This window comes from Ursus maritimus (assembly GCF_017311325.1).
Source record: "Ursus maritimus isolate PB19 chromosome X unlocalized genomic scaffold, ASM1731132v1 scaffold_X1, whole genome shotgun sequence".
NCBI classification, from domain to species: Eukaryota; Metazoa; Chordata; class Mammalia; order Carnivora; family Ursidae; genus Ursus; species Ursus maritimus.
Genome location: NW_024423319.1, coordinates 9,544,871 through 9,567,639, shown reverse-complemented (window position 1 = coordinate 9,567,639; position 22,769 = coordinate 9,544,871). Strand labels below are relative to the sequence as shown.

Sequence of the window (22,769 nt, the reverse complement as noted above, 5' to 3'; positions counted from 1 at the left end):
CTTTCACACCTTTGGGATAAACCTCTCGGGTGAAGGGAGGAGGAGCCAGTGCCTGAAGGAGCCGACAGAGAGAAGTGGGGGCGTGTGTTGTCATGGAAACCCCGGCAGGGAGGGGCGGTGGAAAGTGGTCAGCCTGCTGAGTGCTGCCGAAGGTTCAGAGGTCAAGGAGTACGGAGACCAAGAAGAAGCCATTGGATTTCGCTAGAAGGCAGTTATTGATGACTTTGAGAGGGCAGTGGGGCTGCAGTTAGGGAGGAATCAATGGGGAGAAAAATGAAGGCAGCAAGTAATTTGGCAAGAAAATGTCAAGGCACGGGGTCCTGGCATCCTTGGGAGATAGTGGTGGTCCGGTTCCAGAGCCCCGCTGTAAAGCCAGCAGTGCAGTGAAGCCAGTCAAATCAAGTTTTCGGTCTCTCGGGGCATATAAAAGTTTTCTGTACGCTATACTCCAGTTTATTAGGCGTGCAATAGCGTTATGTCAAAACGCAGTACGTACCTTAATCAAAAATACTTTACTGCTAAAAAATGCTAACCGTCATCGGAGCCTTCAGTGAGTCATAATCACTGATCGCCATAACAATACAGTAATAGTGAAAAAGATTGAAATGTGGCAAGAATTACCAAAACGTGACAGAGACATGAAGTGAGCAAATGCTGTTGGAAAAACGGCGCCTGCGGACTTGCTCCACGCAGGGTTGGCTCAGACCTTCAATCGTAAAAATCGCAGCATCCGTGAAGCGCAGTACAGAAAGATGTAAGGCTGCAGAGAACTTGCTAGAAGAGTGAGCCTCGAAGGATTGCCCTTCTCAAGTGCAAGGAAAGAGATGGAGAGAAGCATAAGGATCATTGTAGCTAGCACGGCTGGCGTGTAAGCTGAACAGAATTTTTTTGCACCTACTAATCGTCTGTTTAAGGGGTTCAGAGAAGCCCTTCTGTGTGAAATTTCCTTTTGTGCCATTTTCAAAAAGTACTTACTTCTTCGCATTACATGGGTACGATAGTTATCTTGTTCTTACCGATTAAAAGTGATTTTATGAATAAGAATTTAATACATGTGCTAGAGCACGGGAAACTTCCTGTTGCCTGAAAGCCCCTTCTGTTTTTGCTCCTTTTCAAAATCATTTTCATTTTGTGACCCCAGAGCCTTGTGCCTTGGCATGAACCGTGTGACCTCTCAGGCATGCGTCCTTGGGAAACAAGCATGGTTATTTGTATCTAACTGTTATGTAAAGGAAGAGAGAGAAACCACGGGTTTGTACTCCTTTCAAAACAAAATTCAACTAGTTTGGTGCTTTGGGGTTGGGTGTCTTTTTTTAAATGTCACTGTTCGTGTTTCGTTGCCTTGCATAAGCTCTGCCTTATACAACAGTGACTCCAGAAATTCTTAACAAATAAAATGTCCAATTTCTGTTCTCCACTAAGCACGTGTCATTTCACTTTAGGAAAAAGAGGAGCGGTACCTCCTGTTGTTCTCAAGTGTCTTGATAATGTTATCGGCAAGTCCTCGGATGAGTGGCTTTATCTATCAGGTTAGTAGATTTCATATAAAGCAAATAGCAGGACCCAGAATGAAAACAGGTTTCCATCCAGATGCAGTATTTCCACTATGGCATTAAAAGCTCCAGCCAGAGAACACAAAATGTTCTGACCCTTTGTTGTAATTAAACAGCTTATAAGAGCAGATGTTCCTTAGATCGGAAACCTTTATACTGCTGTAATGGGTTTATCTTCAATGTCCACTGCTAGGTTATGAATGTTTAAATAGAACTCTAATTAGCAGCCATGTTTCACGGGCTCATCTCATATCATTATTGCTGAGAATCTGTAAAGCTGGGACCCACTCCTATGACTGTCTGATCACAGTCATATCACATGATTCGAGGTTCTGAGGTGCAAGTCGTGAAACTGCTTAGGAAGTTCAGCTTCCTTCAGCCCGCTCCCCAAATATGGAGGGCCATGAGTTATGGTTGACTGTTTTAGCTGGCATCGCAATGACTAATTTTCATAAAATTGGACTTTAAAAAAAAAAACTTTACTTTGTTGACTGATTCTCCCACAAATGTGTTAGAAAAAAGTAAGCTGTTTGTAAATCCCCACCGTATGGTTTAGGGCGTGTGAGCAAAACACAACCCACATTTCCCCCTTGCTTTCTTGTCTAATTAAAATTGAAAACAGGGAAACATACTATCTTTTGACAGGCCAGAGAAATCTGTTTAGCCGTCATTCAGCAGTGATTCCCGAGAGGGTCAGAAAAATCTAATAGACATAAGCAGAGGTGCATATAACCACAGAATTAATGGAAATGTTCTTTCTCTGATAGGGAAAAATACCAGTAGCGGGAATGGTGGTGACTAGATTAGATGAAATTGAAGGGAATGACAACACATTTGAAATCACAGGTAGGTAATTTTCTCTTTTTTGAGTAGCTACTTGAAATCTTTTTTGGGACAAAGTGGGATTTGAATAAATAAATGCCATTATTTTCTGTGATAATTCTATGCGTGAGCTTTACCGGGCACGGCAAAGTATGTTAGCTCTCCTGGGATAATTAGGGTCCAGCGATAGAACACAGTCTCCTGGTCATTCAGAAGCCTCGGTGTTGCCATTAGTTCCAATCTCTTCTTGCCTAAGAGCCACTTGTTAGAACTCAGAATAACAAAATGGACTGATGTAAGTGCCCAAACTGAGCAAAATGCTAGGCCTGATCTTTTGGCCTGTGGTCCCTTTTGCCAGGCCCGTGTGATTTCCTTGTGACGGTGGTATGTTTTGTAGGGACACAGCACAGGGGCTGATGCTGGGATGATGGCCCCGGGCCTTACCCCCTTCTTCCCCAGTAGGGAGCCCGAGATTAGATGTTGGCCTTGTTTCAACTTGAATAGTGAGTGAAGTGGTACGGTATTCTCATGGGAGGCTGTCAACAAGATGGGCTCTGTCCTTAAATTTTTGCCCTGTGAGTTTGTTTAAAGTTTTAGACAACTTTCCTCAGATTCTGTAAGCAGTGGAAGTCAAGGGCAGTTTTAAAAATCAGTTACAGGTATTTATTTCCTGACTTCTTGACCTGATCCTGACATAGAAGTTTCCACAGGGTTATCCCCTAGGTGTGAACCTTCCTGAAAACAGACACCCAAGTCTTAGTTGCATCAAGTCTGTGTATGAAGGAGGCGAGCTCAGGCTTCTCGCCTCTTGTTTCCAAATGCTCCCCGTCGGGCAATGCAGGTAACATGGAGAGAATCGTGATCCACTGCAACAACAGCCAGGACTTCCAGGAGTGGCTGGAGCAGCTGTGCAGACTGATCCGGGGACCGGCCTCCTGCAGTTCGTTATCCAAAACGTCGTCGTCGTCTTGTAGCGCTCATTCCGTAAGTGGTCCCCTCGCGCTGTCCGGGCATTGTTAAGGCTCTCGTCAGACCTGCCTGCAGGGGACTTACGAGAATCAGTGAGCATGGCCTTAGCCTTCAGCTTGTCTATATTTGTAGGTTTCGAAGTACAGTAAAACCTCAATAATTCTGATTTCTTGTTGTGGCCCATCCAAATTAAGACAAAGGTGTACCGAGAGATATGCACTTTTGTTTGACGGTATTAAGGGACTCCCTCTCCCCACAAACTGCTGGCAAAGTTTTTCTCATCCGAAGTCCCACCAGGATATTTCGGTGACACACAAAATTCATTTTAATTAGGGGCGCCTGGGTGGCACAGCGGCTAAGCATCTGCCTTCGGCTCAGGGCGTGATCCCGGCGTTATGGGATCGAGCCCCACATCAGGTTCCTCCGCTATGAGCCTGCTTCTTCCTCTCGCACTCCCCCTGCTTGTGTTCCCTCTCTCGCTGGCTATCTCTATCTCTGTTGAATAAATAAATAAAATCTTTAAAAAAAATTCGTTTTAATTAGCAGCCATTAGTCTCCTATTCATTGTGTGCTGAGTCAAAACACGGTTTACCCTCACCAGGACTAAAGCCCTACCGTGTAATCTCATTTATGCTGCCACATTCACTAGGTCACCTTCAAGGGTAAACTTTCAGTGTTGCCTTCTTCTAAGTTATCACAAATTTGGAATTCCTGGAATTGGAATCGATGAGATTTGACTGTACTTGTTGAGTGAGAGTGAAGATTGCCATGTTTTCTGTTAACACTCAAACCGGTGATGCCAAAACTCCAGTCTCAAGCACTGTGTGTTGTGGGAAGAACGAGGGCTTTGGCATCAGACCTGAGTTCAAATATTGGCTTTGTCCGTCGCCAGCTAGTTACATTGCTTTGCTGAGGTTCGTCTTCGGTCATTCCGCTGAAATAACCTATTTCGGCACCTAGTCGAGCGCCCAACGCACGACTGAACCCATTCGATGTTGACTCTGCTTTCCTCTCTTCTAAAGGAAAGCCACCCCTGGCTTGAGTGAAATTCCAGAAGAGAGAGGGAAGACAGGATCATAGGATGTTGAGTCAATGTGGTGCTGTCCCTAGAGACCCCATAAGCTGGACTGGAAAGTGCCAGTTCTCAAACTGGAGACTTTTGTTTTCCCACCTTTCCTTTTCTATGGCTGGCTTTGCTGATCCAATGACACTGTTGCTGTTCTCTCGCCGTGTGGCCCAAGGTCGGGGTCAGATGGCAGATTGCCAACATCTCATCAGACATTTTCCCAGTCTTTTAGCTCTACTGGACAGCCCCGAGGACCCCTGGAACCTCCTCAAATTATAAAACCGTGGAGTTTAAGTTGTCTACGACCTGCGCCTCCACTTAGACCATCAGCAGCACTAGGTTATAAAGAGGTAATTTCGCTACATATGATATAAAATGCTTCTGACAAGCTCATGTCAATGTGCTAGAATTTATGCTAGGGGATACATGTCAGTCAGTTGTGAATTGTTAGACTCAGGGATTTCTTGTTTCGTAATTTCCCTTTTCCCTAGTGTCCCTGCACAGATATTTATCAAATATCCACAGGGTTTATGTGCACTGCCTGAGTTCCCTGGTCCCCTCCTGATGTGCCTCTGGTTCACCTTTCTGATGACACGACAGTTGTAACCTTTGGCAATCACGTCCACCCATCTCAAACGAGAGCCACTTCATTGGACTTGAATTTCCACCCAAGCAGACCCAGTTCTGCATGTGGGAGCCTTTATGATCTATTAAAGCCAAACCAAGAAAGTCTTATGGGACCAGGCCATGAGTCTGAACTGTGAAGGTGTGGACTTTTTGCTGCAGTTGGGAAGGGAAAAGAATTTAAATAGAGGCTTCTAGACAACAACCTTAGAGGGCAGTGGATATTTGGGTAGTGTGGGGACTTCATGGTTCTTTCTATTTTTCCCTGAAAGCTGTGGTCAGAAATGTCAGTCACCAGCTTCTGTTGACTGTGGGGGCTGTTACTTTTTCCATCCAAACAGTGTTTTTTTCCCCCTAAGCTTTTTCTCACCGTTTCAGCTTTCAGCAAAGAGCCTCATTTATTATGAACTGTTCTTTACCTAGGTCTTACCGAGAGAAGGTTTAAGTCCGTGACAGTTACGAGGCACATCTTAGAATTAGGGGGCAAAGACACCATATATTTCTATATCGAATGTGTGTTTTGATGCATGACACAGATTTAGCTCAATTTTAAGTTTGTCTCGATCTCAAACACCGTGCTGTTTCGGTTAATTGTTGCCTCCAACTCCGAGTGCAGTAAAAATAAAACAATCTTTGGACACCGGAGGATTTTTTGATCATTTCAACTGGGCACAACAGGAGAAATAATGCTCGAGCTGAATCCTTATTACGTACCTCTGTTCAGAATGGGACCAAGAAACAGTCCCACAGGTTTGCTTTGGAAATGGACCAGTGATACCTGCAAGCATCCAATTTTCCTCTCTGATTACGTAAACTGGGAGCACCACTTCATAGCTATCTGGGTCCCCTTTTTAACGATGGCTATTTTGTAATTGTCAGTTACTAAGTTCAAGTGAAGGTGAGCCTTGAAGGGTAAAGTTGACTTAATCCTTCACAGAACTAATCCATTAAAACTAAGGCATGATCATGTTGTTTCTGCTGGGAGAAGAGAGTTATTAATATATTCTTACCACGTAGTATGTATTTCGGTTATTTTCAGTATTTGTGATTCTGCACAGAACTGTATTCCTTGGGCTTTTGCATGACGATATTGCATCTGAGACTAATGTGGGAAACATGATGATATTCTCTCTGTGTAATTGATGATAACACTAACATTTCAAATGTTGTTTTAGAATTATTGATAAATGGATTTGGTCATTATAACCATCGACCTCTCACGCTCATCTTCTCTTTCTTTACATATTCACTTTAGAGGATGTCTTATATCTTAAAGGTAAGGGTAGAACAATATCTTTGGCTTACAGTGACATCATAATGCTGTGCTGTAACCTTTGATGAATGAAGCTTTCCTTTATGCTTGTTTTGTCCCTTGTTCTAATTGGTGGCTAAAATATGAAGATGCAAATCTGACATGTAAGTACGTTCTTCAAAAAAGCAGGCTTTTGTGAAATACGTTTGAAAACGTCATCCTAGATGCCCTAAAAATGCCTGTTTTCTTTGTGTGTATGTGGTTTTTAATGCTCTTTTTCCTGTTACTTTTGTCACACGGGAGTTTTCCGTGTCTATGCATTTTCAAGTCAAAGTGGGTCACTGTGGCTAAGTGGAAGAAATTAAATTCTTTCTTCCATATATTTTAAGGTACTGATTATTATCCAAACACCACGTATATGCATCACATGGGAGATTGGGAGAAGAATGGTCACCAGGGTCTAAGATTCTAATCCGTTTACTTGGACACGTGATAATGGACCCCGGTTATTCAGATGGCAAGAGCAAATTCAATAATCCATGGCTCTTTTATCTCCTCATTAAAAATATGGCTTTCTATATGTATATTTAAGCTTGGGTCTACACCCATGACTCCTGACCCCAAGTTATTTATCCAGAGATCCCTCATTTGGCTCTTCTCTCTGCCTTCAGGGAAAGTATTCAGTCCCTCTGCCTTAATTTTCCCATCTGACAAATGGAAATTAATATTCTTCTTTGTGGGACTGTTGCTAAGGAAAATGTGTTTAAACCGCTTGGAAGCTCTTTGAAAAGCAGAATGTACTACAGTTGTTATTTAATTCCCTTAAAACTGTATCAGTGAGGACTATAAAGCAAGTTAGGAGTACGATTATTTCCCTAGGATCGACACACACTACTTTCTGTACAGATGGCACCTGTCCCTATGGCAATTGAGAAGACAGTGTCATTGCCTCTGTTTTATGTAACCTTTTAGAGTTTATTGGAGCCATTTTTATTGTGTATGTTATTAAATTTTGGTGCATTCTGGAAACGGTCAAAATAAGAGAGCCATTCAGTTTAATTTCATTTGTTCTTTTTAATTTGTTTTCGGGGAGAGAATTCTCATTCATAAAGAAACCTCTATCCTTACAGGAGTCTAGTAAAAGCCCCAAAACGATGAAGAAGTTTCTTCATAAAAGAAAGACGGAAAGAAAGCCATCGGAGGAGGAATATGTGATTCGGAAAAGTATGTGTTTTATACTTTTGGACAGTTGGTTATGGATGAGCTAGTGGAAGAATGTTGTTGAAAGCAGATGATTGGAGCAGGTTGTCTTCTCTATCACCTGTTACACAAAGAAAAATGCACGCGTTCTAGGGTTTGGTCACCTCTAGGCTTTTTGAACGAGCTGCCTGCCGCTGCACTTCACGTGATCTGAGGCAGACGCCCTCTGTGTGGCCTTCGCGTTCCATAATTTTGTCCCACCTGGTTCAGAACCACCAAAGGGTCCCGTTTGCTAGGGATACGTTTTTTTTCCCCTTAGTTTCTGATGCCCAAGATGTTTTTCCCCTACTGAGATAGACTAAACAGACCTGAAGGCTGAAATCCTTCTGGAAGTTTAATGCTCCCTGACGTTCCCAGTTAGCCGAGGAATCAGCCTGCTACCGCGTAGAAACGGCTTGATTCCGAGGCGGACTGCACAGTCGGTCGGCCGGGCCGCATGTACGCATTTGCCTCTGCGGCTGGGACCAAGGTACTTTGGGACACACGTGAAGGAGTAAGTGATGCGTCACAAAGGGTGTCTCAGCCACAAATACAGTCTGGAGAAATCCTTGCCGGACTCCAGCTTCTGCATGGCCCAGCCTGCCCCTGGGTGCGCGCATCAGCCCTCTAGCAGGGTTCCACCCCCCCAGTCCCTTCAAGACGAGTCGGAGGGGGAGGGGAAGGAGGGAGAATCATGCTGGCTGCTTAGAAAAAATGGGTGCGGTCTATGGGGGAAATCTTCCTAGAGAAGGGAAGCCTTGCAGTTTGGAGGAGAGGTGGGTGGTGGTGTATGTCGGGTGAGAACCGAGGCTAGTGCCACGCCCGGTGCTGTCATTGTGGCCCCTCGGAGTCTAGTAGAAGCCCCCACACGATGAAAAAGTTGCCTCAGAAAAGAAAAATGGAATGAAAGCGGCCAGAGGAGGCTTTCTGGTCCGGGAAGCCAGGCCCCAGCTGCTGAGCGCACTGCGTCATTTTGGGGGTCCAGAGACGGCTCTGTCTCTCTGCAAAGTCATTATTCATTAAATCCGACAGGTACTGCTGCTCTGGAAGAGGACGCGCAGATCCTTAAAGTGATCGAAGCCTACTGTACCAGCGCCAATTTTCAACAAGGTCATGGCTCAAGTACGTTCCCCCCAAACCACTTTCTCTAATGAACGCTGCTTCTTTTTGGCTGCTCAGCGCCTCTTTGAAAAAAGAGAAAAGCAGGTGACCCTGTGCGGAGGAGCGCTTGCAGAACTGCATCTTTCCGATAAGGTGCTTTGAGCTGCCGGGCGGCGTGTTTACCCGCTGTTTCTTTTTCACCCAAAGAGAAAAGAGAGACGCAAGAGTAAAAGAGTTGGAGGTGATAGAAATGAAAAAAAAAAAGTTTTTTAAAAAGTCCTTCTCGTTTGAAGTACACAGATGCCTTCACCAGCACTAGTTAGGAATTAAAGAGCCCAGAGAGTTCCTGTGTCTGTGAACTGATGCTAATCTCTTCTCATAGGCAGATTTGGAAAGGAAGTCACAATACTATCTTTGATCAGCTGCATATTTAAGCGAACAGTGCTTCACCCAGCTCAAGTTTCAGAGTTGCTCTGAAAATCTGGACAGGTAGCTGCTTAGCAGGGGCTGTTTGGAATGTCTGCAGTTTACAGGGAGCTATCGGGGAAGGGTACCCCCCCCACCTCCCAGCACCTTTCAGGCTACAAACTGAAAGCAAGATGAGGTTTTCTAATTGATCCTTGAGCTTTTTATAAAAACCAGGTCGCATTTGGTTCTGCCTTGGCTTCCGTGATGATAGACATTCAGGAGACCTGGTGTGAGGTGTTTGCATCGGCATAAGCAGTGAGTCGTCCACGGTGCTCCCTGTTGGACAGCTACTGACCAGTCACTCGAGTGGGGGTGGGGATCCCTTGGGTGGATTGCCTTGACTGATGCCTTCAAAGTCACATGCCCCTAAGGCTGGCGTGAGGAAAGCATTTGATGTCAGACTTAACACGTTTGACCGTGAAGAGAGGCCTGTCCTACGTTCTGCTTCACAGACAGGTCCTGGCCGTGGCTTTGGGCATGCCCAGCTCTGAGAACAAGTTTCAAGGAGGCAGGAACGGAAAGGGAGAGCAGTTTGGGGTACGAAAACTCGGAAAGAGAGGGGGACTGGGAGACAGCAGAAGAAGCATCCCTCGTACAAAACGTGACCTCATCTGCTCCCCAAACCCGCTCTCTTCACAGTGACAGCGCCCGCAGATCTGTAGGAGGCGCAGGCAGGTGTTCTGGCCTCAAGAGGCACGCTTCCGCCCCTCTTGCCCAGCCTGCCGCTGACACGCGGCAAGGGTCTAGCATCATGGCGACCTCCCATCCTCTGTCCCTCTCCCGCCGGAAGTCCTGTTTCCCAGGAACTGACTGCTGTTACTTCCCGTGGCATTTAAGCAGTCAGTCTGTCCATCTGCCGTCTGCTTAGTAAGCACCTGTGCAGTGCTGGGCCCTGTGGAAGGCACAGACACCGCCACGTCAGCAACAGGGAGGCAGTGAGCGCACACAACTTGAAGATCGAAGATGAAGGGCTCGTACTCCAAGAGGAAGGATCCAGAAGTGAGGGGGAGGTTGGAGGTGCAGGAGCTGTCTGGTCCAGTCCCTTATCTGTTCTGTCACCTCTTCCATCCCCAGAGCCTAGAGACAGTCTGAGCAGAGCCATAAGGATGCCCACGTCTTTGTGCTGATGTGATAATCCCCAACCCCCGCTCTACCCTTGACCAAAATGGGCTTCACTGACAACATGTCCCCCGCCTTGGCCAAAATCGAATCGATGTATTTGTCTGTTTTCTCATGTCAGGAAGATTTAGTCAGCAAATGTTGGACGACTGTTCTCTGGGTGCAAGGCAGCAACGTGCCATCACCAAAGACCCCCCAATGACAATAGTAGAAGGGGCCAACATCTAGAGTCGCCTTGGGTAACTCTCCCCTCTCCTCCCTCTCACAACCCTTGTTTGTAGGTGCTCGCAAAGATTCGCTCCCACAAGTCTTACTCCCCGAGGAGGAGAAACTCATCATTGAAGAAACCAGGAGCAACGGCCAGACTATCATTGAAGAGAAGTGAGTAGAGCAGGCTACCTTTCCTGATTTGTGTGGGGGCTGGAAAGAAGGTTCCGGCAGGGCAGTCATCTGTTGCAAAGCCTACACTGAAGGACAGTCTCTCCTTCTCCGGGTATATATCCTTGTTTGTTCTCACGAAGTTGGGAGCTGTGAAACGGCTGCCCCCCAACAAGGGGAAGGGGGAGGGGAGGCAGAGAGGGTGGAACTCCCTGAGTGGTGGCAGCCCCCTACGGTAAGGTGCTTCAGGGTACGCAAGACTAGCACTCCAGATGGGTCTCGATGGCACTTGGGAAGGCGACAGCGCCAATTTCCCTGGCCAGAGGGATGCTTCTCACATTTACTGAGTCAAACACTGGACTTTGACATACTTGACTTATTTAGAATCCTGCAGAAACCACTGAGATAAGCATTACTTTCACACTTCTACTGAAGTTGAGGCTCAGGGAAATGATGCTCCCAGTGTACCTTTGTACCCTAGGCAGGGTGACCTAATGGGGGGAAATCAGGTTAAGTACCTATGGGCTCATAAAATAAACACAAAGTAGCCAAATAATTCATTTGTTTAACTTGAGTCATTTCTGAAGTCAGGCCTAAATTTGCATAGGACAGCGTATTTCAAAGTGCTCGACACCGTCAATGTGTTTTTCCATCTGGTATATGAAGTGATGTGGCAAAATGGTAAAGCTCTTGGGCTCAAGAGAACAGCCCTGGTTCAGGTCCAAATTCTACATCGTGTTAGCTGTGTGACCTGGGGCGAGCTTCTTTACTGCTCTGTGCCTCGGTTTCCCCATCTGTAAATGGGTATGACAGTAATAACTTTAAGATTTGCTGTGGGGTTAAATGGAAGAATAAATATAAAGGCTGGCACATGGTAATCACTCAATAAATGGTAATAGTTGTAATAATAATTGTTATGAGAGCTATATTAATCCCCATATCAACTTTGTGAGGCTTGTGGGGCATGTGGTATTATCCTCGTTTTGTATGTGAAGAAGGTAAGACAAGGAGAGGAGGAGAAGGAAATTGCTTACCCAAGATTAGAGGACTGGTAAGTGGTAGGATCAGAACTGGAACCCAGATCTCTAGAGTTCTTGTCCAGGGAGAGAGCCATCTGGGAAGTAACTGAGCCAGGGCACTTTATCCTCTTTTGGGACAGATGGGATCCTCTAGAAATAAAACCCCTCACTTTGTGTCATGTAGGGTTGTGTAGGGTCGGAGAGGTGAAAACAGCAATGCCATCACACAGATATCGTAGGATAGGCAGGGTCTCATGACACCCACATTACATGTTAGGTGATGTTCATTCCTGCCCCAAAGAAAGAATCAAAACCTTACGATGAGCCTTAGTCTCTCCCAAGCTGGGAAGCAAGTGGCCAAGGAGGAAGGCAATAGAGAAAAGGTGCCATGACATGGCATCCGAATGACCATGCATGCTAGCGGTTGTTTGCCCATAAAAATAAGGACCACAAGGACCGTTCATAGCAGTCTCTCTCCTGACCAGCTAGAAAGTCCACTGCTTTTCAGGATCTGTAGTTCTCGAAAGCTGCTTTTATTGTTAAGTTTTACTTAACAGTATTTCAGTGCCAGCTCTTAATCTCTGACCTTTATGTTCTAGGAGTCTGGTCGATACTGTGTATGCCTTGAAGGATGAGGTCAAAGAACTGAAACAGGTAATGAAATACAAAAGTCATTTTCTCGGGTCATATAACAGGAACAACGTGAGGAGGTGGGGATTTTTCTTGTGTCTTCGAGGTGGGTTTTGTTGATTTTACCATGTGGTCCGGGGTTTAAATTTCTCATGGTTGCGCCTATACCTATTTAGCGGTTTACAGTAGGGTCCCCTACTTAGTTGCCACTTTCATGTCCTCTGACATTTGTGAACAGAATTTTTAAAAAGCTAAGTCATCCGTGAGTGTGTGAGTGTAAAGAGAACCATAAATCTTGATTTGTGGGCTCCTCTGCAGATGTGGTCCAGTGCTCCACGATGCACACTCTTCCTGGTGTTTGGGGACAGGCTGTACCTGGTGATGGGGTAAAGGATGGACTGGAGGGGGGAGAACAGAGACTGGAAGACCACTTGGGAGGTTGTCACAAAACTCAGGGTGAGACACGATGGAATCCTGAACTGAGGCAGTGCCGTTGAGGCTGCAGAGGAGGAAAATGGATGTAAGGGGAGGCACGTCGCAGGGTTAGAGCCTGTGGAAAATGATGCCGTGGTGTTGGGATTAAGAGGGAGAGCCAGGGATTAAAGATGAAGCTTCTTATGTGGGTGTCTAGTTTGACAGGGTGGTGTCCTTCATGGAGATCAGGAGCCACAGGAGGAAGAGAAGTTTGGGGTGACGGTGGAGACACCGAGTTCACTTTAGGACGTAATGAGTTTGAGGCACTTGTAAATATCAAGTTGACACTGGGGGCTGTGGGCCTAGTGCTTGTGAGATGAGATGAGGTCAAGTGTCAAAGGGATTTGGGAGGCCCCTGAGTTGAGTTGAAGGAGAAGAGACACTAAGTGAAAAGACAGCTGAGTTGGAAGAGGGCCCAGGCCAGAGCCGTAGAGGACGCTTACACTGCAAGCAAGAAGAATGCAAAGGCTCGGCCAGAGAGGGGTGGGAGAAGCAGGGGGCTGCCTTGCCTTAGAAGCTGAGGGAGAGGAGCCCGAGGAGGGAAAGTACGGTCGGTGGTGAAGGCCGCTAAGAGGATGAGCAGAAGGAGCCCTGGGAAGGGGCCCCTTGGTTGGGGAATTAACAAGTCTCTTGCCATCATAGGAAAATAAAAGAATGAAGCAGTGCCTGGAAGAAGAATTGAAGTCAAGAAGGGACCTAGAAAAGCTGGTCCGGAGGCTGTTAAAGCAGACTGATGAGTGTATTCGGGCCGAGTCCAGTAGCAAGACCTCCATTCTTCCATAACCATCACTGTGCGGCTGGGCACACGTGCCTCTGGGGCATCTCAGAATGTCCAGTTGAATGATTTGTTTGCTCACTTCCTTGGTTTTTATTTTGTATCTGAGTCAGTCCTTCTCTCTCTCAGTCACACTCTCTCTCTCTTTCTCTGTCTCGCTGTTTGCTTGAGTATTTGTTGTCATTTGGTTATTGGTTGGTTGTTTTCTTTTTGACTGGGGTAAAAGTGAGAGGTGCTGGTAGAAGTCTCCCCAGAGTCTTTTCCATTCAATAAGAAAAGGAAAACTAGTATAGGCAAATGACTTAAACGGTCTTCAGACGGCCTTCAATTCATAGTGCCTCTGCACCAGCCATTGCCCACCCTCCACCCTGCCCTGTCACTCTTTTGGGGCTGGCCGCCATATCAAAGTGGCCGGCCGTGGCTTAGTAAATGTGAACTTGACTTTTTCTCTCATGCTTTCTTGTATCTGGAAGCCCCTCAGTACCCAAGGAGGGCAAAGCTCCTTGAGCAATGACTAGGGCAGACTAGCACATTTGCCCAGTGACCCAGCCACCGTGCCCTGACTATCATGTGCCACCCCTCAATGCACAGTTGTTTTTTTTACTGCCCTATGTTGTCTGTAAGGCCAAGAAAACAGTAGCACCCTTATTCCTTTTGTGTGGGTTTACATTTTAACTCTATGGGGCAGAAGCTCCGGTCACCCCTGCCAACACCAGACCTATTAGCAAATTGCACTAGACAATCTTCCCTTTCCGCCTCCGAGTTGACCATCCCTGACCAGCGCATGATAGGTTTTCCCCCCTGACCTTCTGCCTCGTGTCTAAGTTTTCTATTTGCCCAGTGCTTCCAGCCAACCATATGAAGCGGTGTGTGAAGCAGTATGTGTGCGCTTTGCTTACTTTTTGAAAATATAGACTGTGAGCAGTTACTTCCTCTGCATTGCATATTCAACTCGTGACTTCTCATCCTTGAAAACAATCTGCGTTGAGGAGATATCGTGCCCTAGTAGACCGCTTTAATTCACTTTATCGCTCTCCCAGGTATGCAGCAAGAAACTACAACAGTCATCAGCCTCTTGGAGTAGGACTTGAAGTATTATTTGCAGAAATGTGCTATCGGTCCAGTTTGTATGTCCACAAGGAAAGGACCCCTCTAGTGGTCGTGTGCTGGTTGCTAGTGAAGCTCAGTATTTGAAACTGGTCCCCTAAAGTTGCGCATTGAACCAAACGGTCACCTTTGTAAGTGTCTCCAAAATTAGAACTGTGGTAAACCAGGTTTAGAAGAGGTTCCCAGAAGAGCAGAACACAGCCAAATTCGGCACAAATGAAAGTCAGCAAAAGGCTCCAGGACAGAGCAGTGCAACCCGCCCCCTCTCTCCCCAAGACAGGTGCAGCTGGGCAGGGGGGCAGATCACTGGAAAGAGAGGCAAAGAGCTAATGGACTGGTCAAAGTTGTCTTCTGGATACATTTGATGGGCGCCTATAAATGTCGGTTTTGCAAATGGTGTTCAGAAACCATACTTGAAGCTTGAATCCCCCAGCTCGCTAAGCTCTTTTTCTTTCTAGTACTGGGTGGGGTCTCGAGTTCCCCATAGCTACACGGTACAGGGCTGTTGCCCGCTTGCTGCACAGGAGAAATGGCACCATCCACAGGAAGGGGATGAGTCCTGCAGTCCCCCATCAGCCAACCGCACGGCAGCCATCTTTGAAAGCTGAAGAGTGAAGAAGATTTCTAGAAATGGCCGTTGTTCTGTTTTTAAGCCCAGCAGCTTAGACATGCCGTCCTTCACCTAAAAATTAACAGCAACCACACAGATCTGAGCATCTGCCCCGCCTGTGGTTAATCAGTGGCTTGCAGTAAATGCACAAACTATATCCATAGGGAACATTTTTTGTGATTACAAAGTACTTTAGTTGATAAGGCATAGGATTGCTTACAATATTGAAAGGTCTTTATTTTAAAGCGATGTGTACATATGCATGTTTTTGGAACTTGGCCCTTCTGAGGAGAGGCCCTCGGTACTCTGGGTAGTGAAGCTTGTGCAGAGTGGTGTCTGCGCTCACACATTAAGCAGTAATATAAAGGAAATGAAGCCATGTTAACCCGAGAGCAGTGTCTCCGTAGTTGTGTTGTTTACAATACTCTGTAAGTGGGTTCCTGTTACCCTGTAATTAAACTGCTGCCCTTAGAGGCTTTTTAGTTCCTCTTCCGTCATGTCCCTTCTTACACAAGCTCAAATTTTCTAACTTGTTTTTATTTTGAAGACTTTTAAAATGGACATTTTCAATAAATAAGAATAACGATGCTTTATAAACTAAGTCCTGTGTTTCATTTCTTTACTTTTCCTTGCTAGCTGGTGTGCAGAAAGGTTTCTCATGCAGTGACAGCTTCCTCCCCCATGTACTCATTAGCCGTCCACTCTCATCGGGTCCCCTGGCCGCCTTCCACCTGTTTCCACCAGGGCAGGTGATATTTGCCCCCCACTCTTAACTTCTCCGCCCCCCTCCTTCTGGCCCCAGCCCAGGAACTGTATGGATACCATTTTCCGTCTGGTGTTAGGATTTTGTTAACCAGTGATAGCCTACATTTTGACCACAGTTGGGATGCTGGTGTCAGCTGTCAAGATGAAAATATTTGCTCCACCTCGAGACAGATGTGCTGGATATTATCTGTTGCTACTCAGCATCCCTTCCTACCCCTTTTGTGTTTCTCCCTGGAAGACTGAAAAAAAAAAAAAAAGACCTATCTCAGACTCCCCCGCAGCTACAGTTCTCTATACAATGTGGGTTCTGATACATTTTCAGTTCTGCCAATGAGAGGCCTTTGCACAATGTTCGGAAGGCTTACGTTAGGCAGAGGCCATCTTCCTGGGGCTTGGCAGCTGGAGGGCAGTCCCAGAGACGTGTCTGTGGCCTCTGTGTTCTAGCTTCCGGTGTGTCCACTCACAGTTTTGTGCGTGGGAGATTGTCGTGGCAGCGGTGGTGGTGGTGGCGGTGCAGGAGCAGAAGTTGAGGAAGCTAGATTTGGATCACAATACAATACAATGACCTCGAAGCCATTAGTCCAATGGAAGCTCCCAGACTGCGACTTCTGTTGCCAGTGATTTCGTGGGCACCGAGTATTACCTTTCTGCTTGGGATGCCTTTGGTGGTTTATGTTTCCTACTCTGAAGTAGTAGATACAATATCGCACGTCCATGTGCTAGGCCCTATCCCAAGCGTTTTGTATGGTGGAGCTCATGAAACCCTTGCAACCACCCTGTGCGTTATTGGTTAGCCCCGTCTTACAAAGTAACAGAGGCACAGATGTCAAACAAGATGCTCGTATGTGTGGAGTTGGGATTCGAAACTCTGGTCTGTCCACCTCTGGGATTTGCGTTCTTTCCACCATGCTTTCTCCTCTGTACTTGGCATTTGCTAAGTAGGCTTCTACCTCAGCCACCTATTCTTGTGAAGTCACTAATGAGCTCTTAATTGAAAAATCCAGGGAACACTTCTCAATGCCTATCTTGACATCTCCATGTTATATGACCCTTACCTCCTTGATAAATATCTCCTTCCTTGGCTTTTCTGATCCCAACTTTTCTGGCATTCATTGAACCTTTCTGACCACCCCTGCCTTCTTTGCTGGCTCCACTTCCTTTGCCTGTCCCTTGAACATTTGCTGATCCTCGACACTTTGCTTCTTCTCTTCCTTTCCATGGCCTCTTCCTGGACAACCTCGTCGACTCCTATAACTTCATCGATCAAAATGCAGGTGACTCCCGTGTCCATATTTTTCCAGCCCGATCTTTCTCCTGAGCTCCAGACCCACAGATGCAGCTCTTCCTGGACAGTCTCAGCTTGGATGTCCGACAGCACCTCAAACTCAACATGTCCGAAACTGGACTCCTCTTTTTTATTCCCGGATCTGCTCCTTCAATGTTTCCCATCCCAGTGAACAGCACTCTTGGCCACTTAGTTGCCCCGGTCAGGAAAATGGGCATTATCCTCTGCTCCATCCTCTCTCTTAACCCTGTGTAAATTTATGCATTAACTCTTCATAAGTCTAGTCATCCAGTCTTACCACTTTTAACTCTGTTGTATCTCCCGAATTCCTCTCCGTTCTCCTGACCATCACCTGTTCTGGGCACTTGTCATCTCTTCCTCAGACTAATGCATCTCCTTGCCTCTTGTGTCACCTTCTCTAGTCTGCCCTCTTTGGTGCCAGTAGCCTGCTTCCCTAAAAGGGCGATGTCATTCATTTGGTTAAAAATGTAATCTCTTGCTACTCCCCACCACACAGTAAAATTTAATCTCCGTGAATTTCTCTTAAATCCTGTAATATGCCTTTTGTCCTGCCTAAAATCCCTTTCCTGTCCCTGTCCGTTGAGCAAATTCTTTCCTTTCCACTTACAGTCAGCTCATTATCGATGTGAACTCATGATTTCTAAAATGTGCATATATGTGTGTCTCTGCATATGTGTAGGTACTGTGTATGTTTTTATGTATTAGGATTGCCAGATAAAACACAAGGTGCTCAGTAAAGCCTGCAACTCTTGACCTTGGGGTCTTAATTTCAAACCCCACGTTGGGTGTAGAGCTTACTTAAAAAAGTTTAATTTCAGGGCTGCCTGGGTGGCTCGGTTGTTAAGCTCTGCCTTTGGCCCAGGTCATGATCCCAGCGTCCTGAGATCAAGCCCCATGTTGGGCTCCCTGCTCAGTGGGAAGCCTGCTTCTCCCTCTCCCACTCCCCCTGCTCCCTCTCTCACTGTCAATCTCTGTCAAATAAATAAATAAAATCTTTTTTAAAAATTGAATTTCAGTGATGCAACAAATACTGTTTTGGTATAGATCATGCCCCACATATTGCATGGGATATATTTATACTAAGTTTTTCAATGTTTACCTGAAATTCAAATATAACTGGGTACCCAGAATTTTTATTTGCTAACTCTGACAGCTTTTGTGTGTGTGTGTATATAAATATACGTATTTATAGTTAGTATATATTTATATATGTTATATTCCATATACATATTTCCACATAATATATATTTCCATATTATATATATATTTCCATATTATATATATATTTCCATATTATATATATATTTCTGTATTTTATATACATATATATTTCCTAGGAGCAGTGACACCCTAATAGCAAGGAACACAGTTAGTACCCAAAACTTGGTTTCTAAACACTTACACTCTGTACTGAAAGGAACCAGAGCTCCTTGGAGAAGTGGCTGATTCTATGGCTGAAGAAAGGAAGGTATAAGATAAGCCTGGAACATCTTGTTGTGCCAGAAAGTCACAGAATGCTAAGAAAAGCACTTGACAGGGCCATGCCTCAAGGACACAGGGGCTAAATTGAAGAGGCTCCCACTGGCGAAATAAAGGTAAATTTGAGCACCAAAATAAGGATAGTAATGAATTAGAAAACACTGAAAAAAGTAGAAATCTCTGAGTCCATGCTGATAAATAAGTAAGTGGGGAGAAAGGGAAAGCTCTTGTTTACAGGACCATGCTGAGTGTTGACTAGTAAATGTGGAAGGAACCCCAGAGTTGGAAAATCATCATTTTGCAAATCATACTAAAGACTGATTCAGGCAATGATGACACTCAGATGCTAAATAAAGGGGGAAATGTTGATGATGAGAAAGATACTTGGGTGGTCTCGAAGTGTTTCCCCTAAGACTGCTTACTAGTTACAAAGGGGGAAATGGTAACTTTAGAGTGCAGAGACTAGACAACACCTTCCTTCACCAAGTGATCGAAATCCATTTCAGCGATGAGAGGCAAATGGCCATTGTGCGCCTCCAGATGGCATTCGCTGAGAACACGTCATGCATGCGGTTTGCCTTCCAGGAAAGCATAACTAGGAATTAACCATAAGGATGCATCAGACAAACGCGAAATTAGGAACATTCTTTTTTTTTTTTAAAGGAGGACAGATTGTTATTAAGGCAAAAATGTCCATGTCATTACATACAAAAAAAGGCTGCGGAAATGTTCCAGATTAAAAGCGACTAAAGAGACAAGACAAATAGAGTCACTGCCTGACCCCAGACTGGGTCCCATACTGCAAGGGCAAAGTGATATAAATGGTGTTACTGTATCACTCAGTGAAACTGGAATACGAATGGCAGATCAGTATCAGTGTTAAATTTACGAAAGTTGGTAAATGGACAGTTGACCCTTGAACAATCCGAAGGTAAGAGCGCCAACCCACCCCCCGCCACAGTCAAAAATCCACCTATAATTTTGACTCCCCCCAAACTAAATTAGTGGCCAATTATTGACTGGCAGCCTTACTGATAACATATAATCAACATGTATTTTGTCTGTTCTATGAATTATATGCTATATTCTTACAATTGAGTAAGCCAAAGCAAAGAAAATGTTAAGAAAATCGTAAGGAAGAGCAAATACATTTATAGTACTTTATTCTATTTACTGAAAAAAATCCAAACCTGTGTTGCTGGGGGCTCACCTGTGCTGTGGTTATAAAGAAGAATATCTTTATTCTTAGGGAAAACACGCGAAGTATTTAGGGGTGAGGCCATGATTTATTTATACACAACCTCAAATCGTTCAGGCAAAAAGATACGCTGTTATTTATACTATTCATTTTGCAACTTCTCTGTAACTTCGAAATAATTTCTAAAAAAAAAAAAAAAAGTGAGCTCGAGTCTTGCCTTCTCAGGGAATCCAGACCCCAACAGTGCTTTTCCTGTCACTGCACTGTGCTTCCTCTGCCCAGGCAGAAATATTCGTGGAACGAGCAAATGTTCCAAATAGTTCGAACGGGAAACCTGTGAGAACTTGCCTCAGTGTCTGCAGCAGAAGCCCACTGGGGGTCTGCACTGTCTGTGGCCTCAAAGCCCGCAGGGTCTGCTCTGTGGCCCAGCCTCCTGGCCACCTTCTCACACTTGCCCCGTGGGCCACCTGAGGCACGCCGCAGCCCGGGATGCCACAGAGGGGCCCCTCTGGGAGAGCAGGCGGGAGGGCGGTTCATCTCGGCCTCTTCCTACACTGGGCCTCCGCATGAGCTGTGTGCCCACTCACGAGACTGGTTCCCACGCAAGGCCCTCTGGGAGCTGACTCCTGCCCCCTGCCCTGAGCCCTTCATCCACGTGCACACCGCTGTGATTTTGTGTGTTCTGCTCTCTCCCCCTGGGGCTCCTTTCCTCCCCGCAACATCCTCTAAGACTCAGTCTGTGCCACCACTCCCGGAAAGCCTTTCCTGACACCTGCCTTCCCCTGCTTGTCAGAGTTACGTGTCCTTCGCGTGTATCACCTGCAACACTGGTCCCTAACCCCTGCTGCAGCGTTGACCCCGGGCTTGAAACATTTGTGCGGCTGTTATGCAGAAGACTGTAAGCTCCTTGAGGGCAGGGACTAGATCACATTCGTCTCCCGTTGAGCACAGAACGTATAACGTCAATCAGTGTGGGATACGTGTGTGGATGGATTTTAAAAAAAACAAAACTAGTACCAAGAAACATGAATCAAATCTGAGCTAAAGGGGCACCCGAGTGGATCAGTCAGTTAAGCGTCTGCCTTCGGCCCAGGTCACAATCCTACGGTCCTGGGATTGAGACCTGAGTCAGGCTCCCTGCTCAGCGGGGAGCCTGCTTCTCTCTCTCCTCCCGGCTCATTTTCTCTCTCCCTGTCTCTGTCGCTATCTCTATCTCTATCTCTCCCTCAAATAAATAAAAATAAAATCTGAGTTAAAGGTTGCACGTTGGACTTCAAAAAGGTTTACAGCAGAGAAGTACAGAAGAGAGGAATAGAGTTTGTGACAAAAAATTATCGGACTTGAGCTGGGGTTGCGTTAGCAGGGAAGTGGGAAGGCTAATTCAGCGTAACTCCAGGAGTGGGCAGTGGGAAACCCGTTGTCTATTTCACTGGTGTTCTTGCGAGTTGCCGAGTTGCCTACTGGGGTTACTCAGAGAGGTGTGGTATGGAAGGGGTACATCTGTGTGCTGGTGTCCTGTAGATCAGGAAGCAATGATCACAGTCTTTTTTTAAAAGAAACCTCCCTTGTATATATATGCCAGATATTCTTTATCGATTCAATATGTGCCCTTCTTAATACCCTTCACCTGACTAACCCATCCCCCACCTCCCTCCTCTCTAGAACCCTCAGTTTGTTTCCTGGAGTCCATAGTTTCTCGGTGGTTCATTTCCCCCTCTGTTTTTCCCCTTCCTTCTCCTACGATCTCCCTGCTATTCCTTATGTGCCACAAAGGAGAGAAACCATATGATAATTGTCTTTCTCTGCTTGACTTATTTCACTTAGCATAATCTCTTCCAGTCCCGTCCATGTTGCTGCAAATGTTGGGTAATCGTTCTTTCTGATGGCTGAGTAATATTCCATTGTATATATGGACCACATCTTCTTTATCCATTCATCTGTCGATGGACATCTGGGCTCTTTCCATAGTTTGTCTATTGTGGACATTGCTGCTATAAACATTTGGGGAGCATGTGCCCCTTCGAATCACCATGTTTGTGTCCTTTGGATAAATACCCAGTAGTGCAATTGCTGGGTCGTAGGGTAGCTCTATTTCTAACTTTTTGAGGAAACTCCACACTGTTTTCCAGAGTAGCTACACCAGTTGGCATTCCCACCAACAGTGAGGAATTTAAGAAACAAAATAGATGAACATAGGGGAAGGGAGGGAAAAATAAAATAAGAGGAAATTAGAGAGGGAGACAAACCATAAGAGACTCTTAACTCTGGAAAACAAATAGGGTTGCTGGAGGGGAGGTGGGTGGAAGGATGGGGTAACTAGGTGATGGGTATTAAGGAGGGCACTTGATGGAATGAGCACTGGGAGTTCTATGCAACTGATGAATCACTAAATTCTACCCCTGAAACGAAGAGGAGGAGGAGGAGGAGGAAGAAGAAGAAGAAGAAGAAGAAGAAGAAGAAGAAGAAGAAGAAGAAGAAGAAGAAGAAGAAGAAGAAGAAGAAGAAGAAGAAGAAGAAGAAGAAGAAGAAGAAGAAGAAGAAGAAGAAGAAGAAGAAGAAGAAGAAAGAAACCTTCCTAAAGGCTAAATGTGGAACTGCTCAAGCCAGCTGAAATATCTGGCAACCCCAAGGCTCCAATGGTTCATTGTTTTTGACAATGAAACTGTAAGAGTCTTTGCTACACACAAATCTACTATAATGTTAGGTATGTGATCTAACCGTGCCTTTTTTTTTTCCTTTTCCTTTCCTTCAAATTGGCTGTGGTCTTTGGTGCACTACAATGGGCAAGGCCTGTATTCCGTGGTCTCAGAGGTCT

The 22,769-nt window shown here is 45.6% G+C and overlaps 1 protein-coding gene across 3 annotated transcripts in view; it reads left to right on the top strand.

The window, feature by feature from the left end:
- ARHGEF6 (Rac/Cdc42 guanine nucleotide exchange factor 6) overlaps window positions 1-15,807 on the top strand; it is a 95,665-nt gene extending 79,858 nt beyond the window's left edge. For 2 of the 3 annotated variants that reach the window (XM_040627794.1, XM_040627804.1), the window contains 10 exons: window positions 1,443-1,529; window positions 2,321-2,399; window positions 3,217-3,359; window positions 4,635-4,760; window positions 6,290-6,310; window positions 7,417-7,510; window positions 8,558-8,647; window positions 10,495-10,594; window positions 12,210-12,264; window positions 13,357-15,807. In XM_040627794.1, the coding sequence (XP_040483728.1) occupies window positions 1,443-1,529; window positions 2,321-2,399; window positions 3,217-3,359; window positions 4,635-4,760; window positions 6,290-6,310; window positions 7,417-7,510; window positions 8,558-8,647; window positions 10,495-10,594; window positions 12,210-12,264; window positions 13,357-13,497 (936 nt within the window). In that variant the 3' untranslated portion in view covers window positions 13,498-15,807. The remainder of the gene's footprint in view (window positions 1-1,442; window positions 1,530-2,320; window positions 2,400-3,216; window positions 3,360-4,634; window positions 4,761-6,289; window positions 6,311-7,416; window positions 7,511-8,557; window positions 8,648-10,494; window positions 10,595-12,209; window positions 12,265-13,356) is intronic. The other variant, XM_040627801.1, reaches the window with a different exon arrangement.
- The last annotated feature ends 6,962 nt before the right edge of the window (window positions 15,808-22,769 follow it).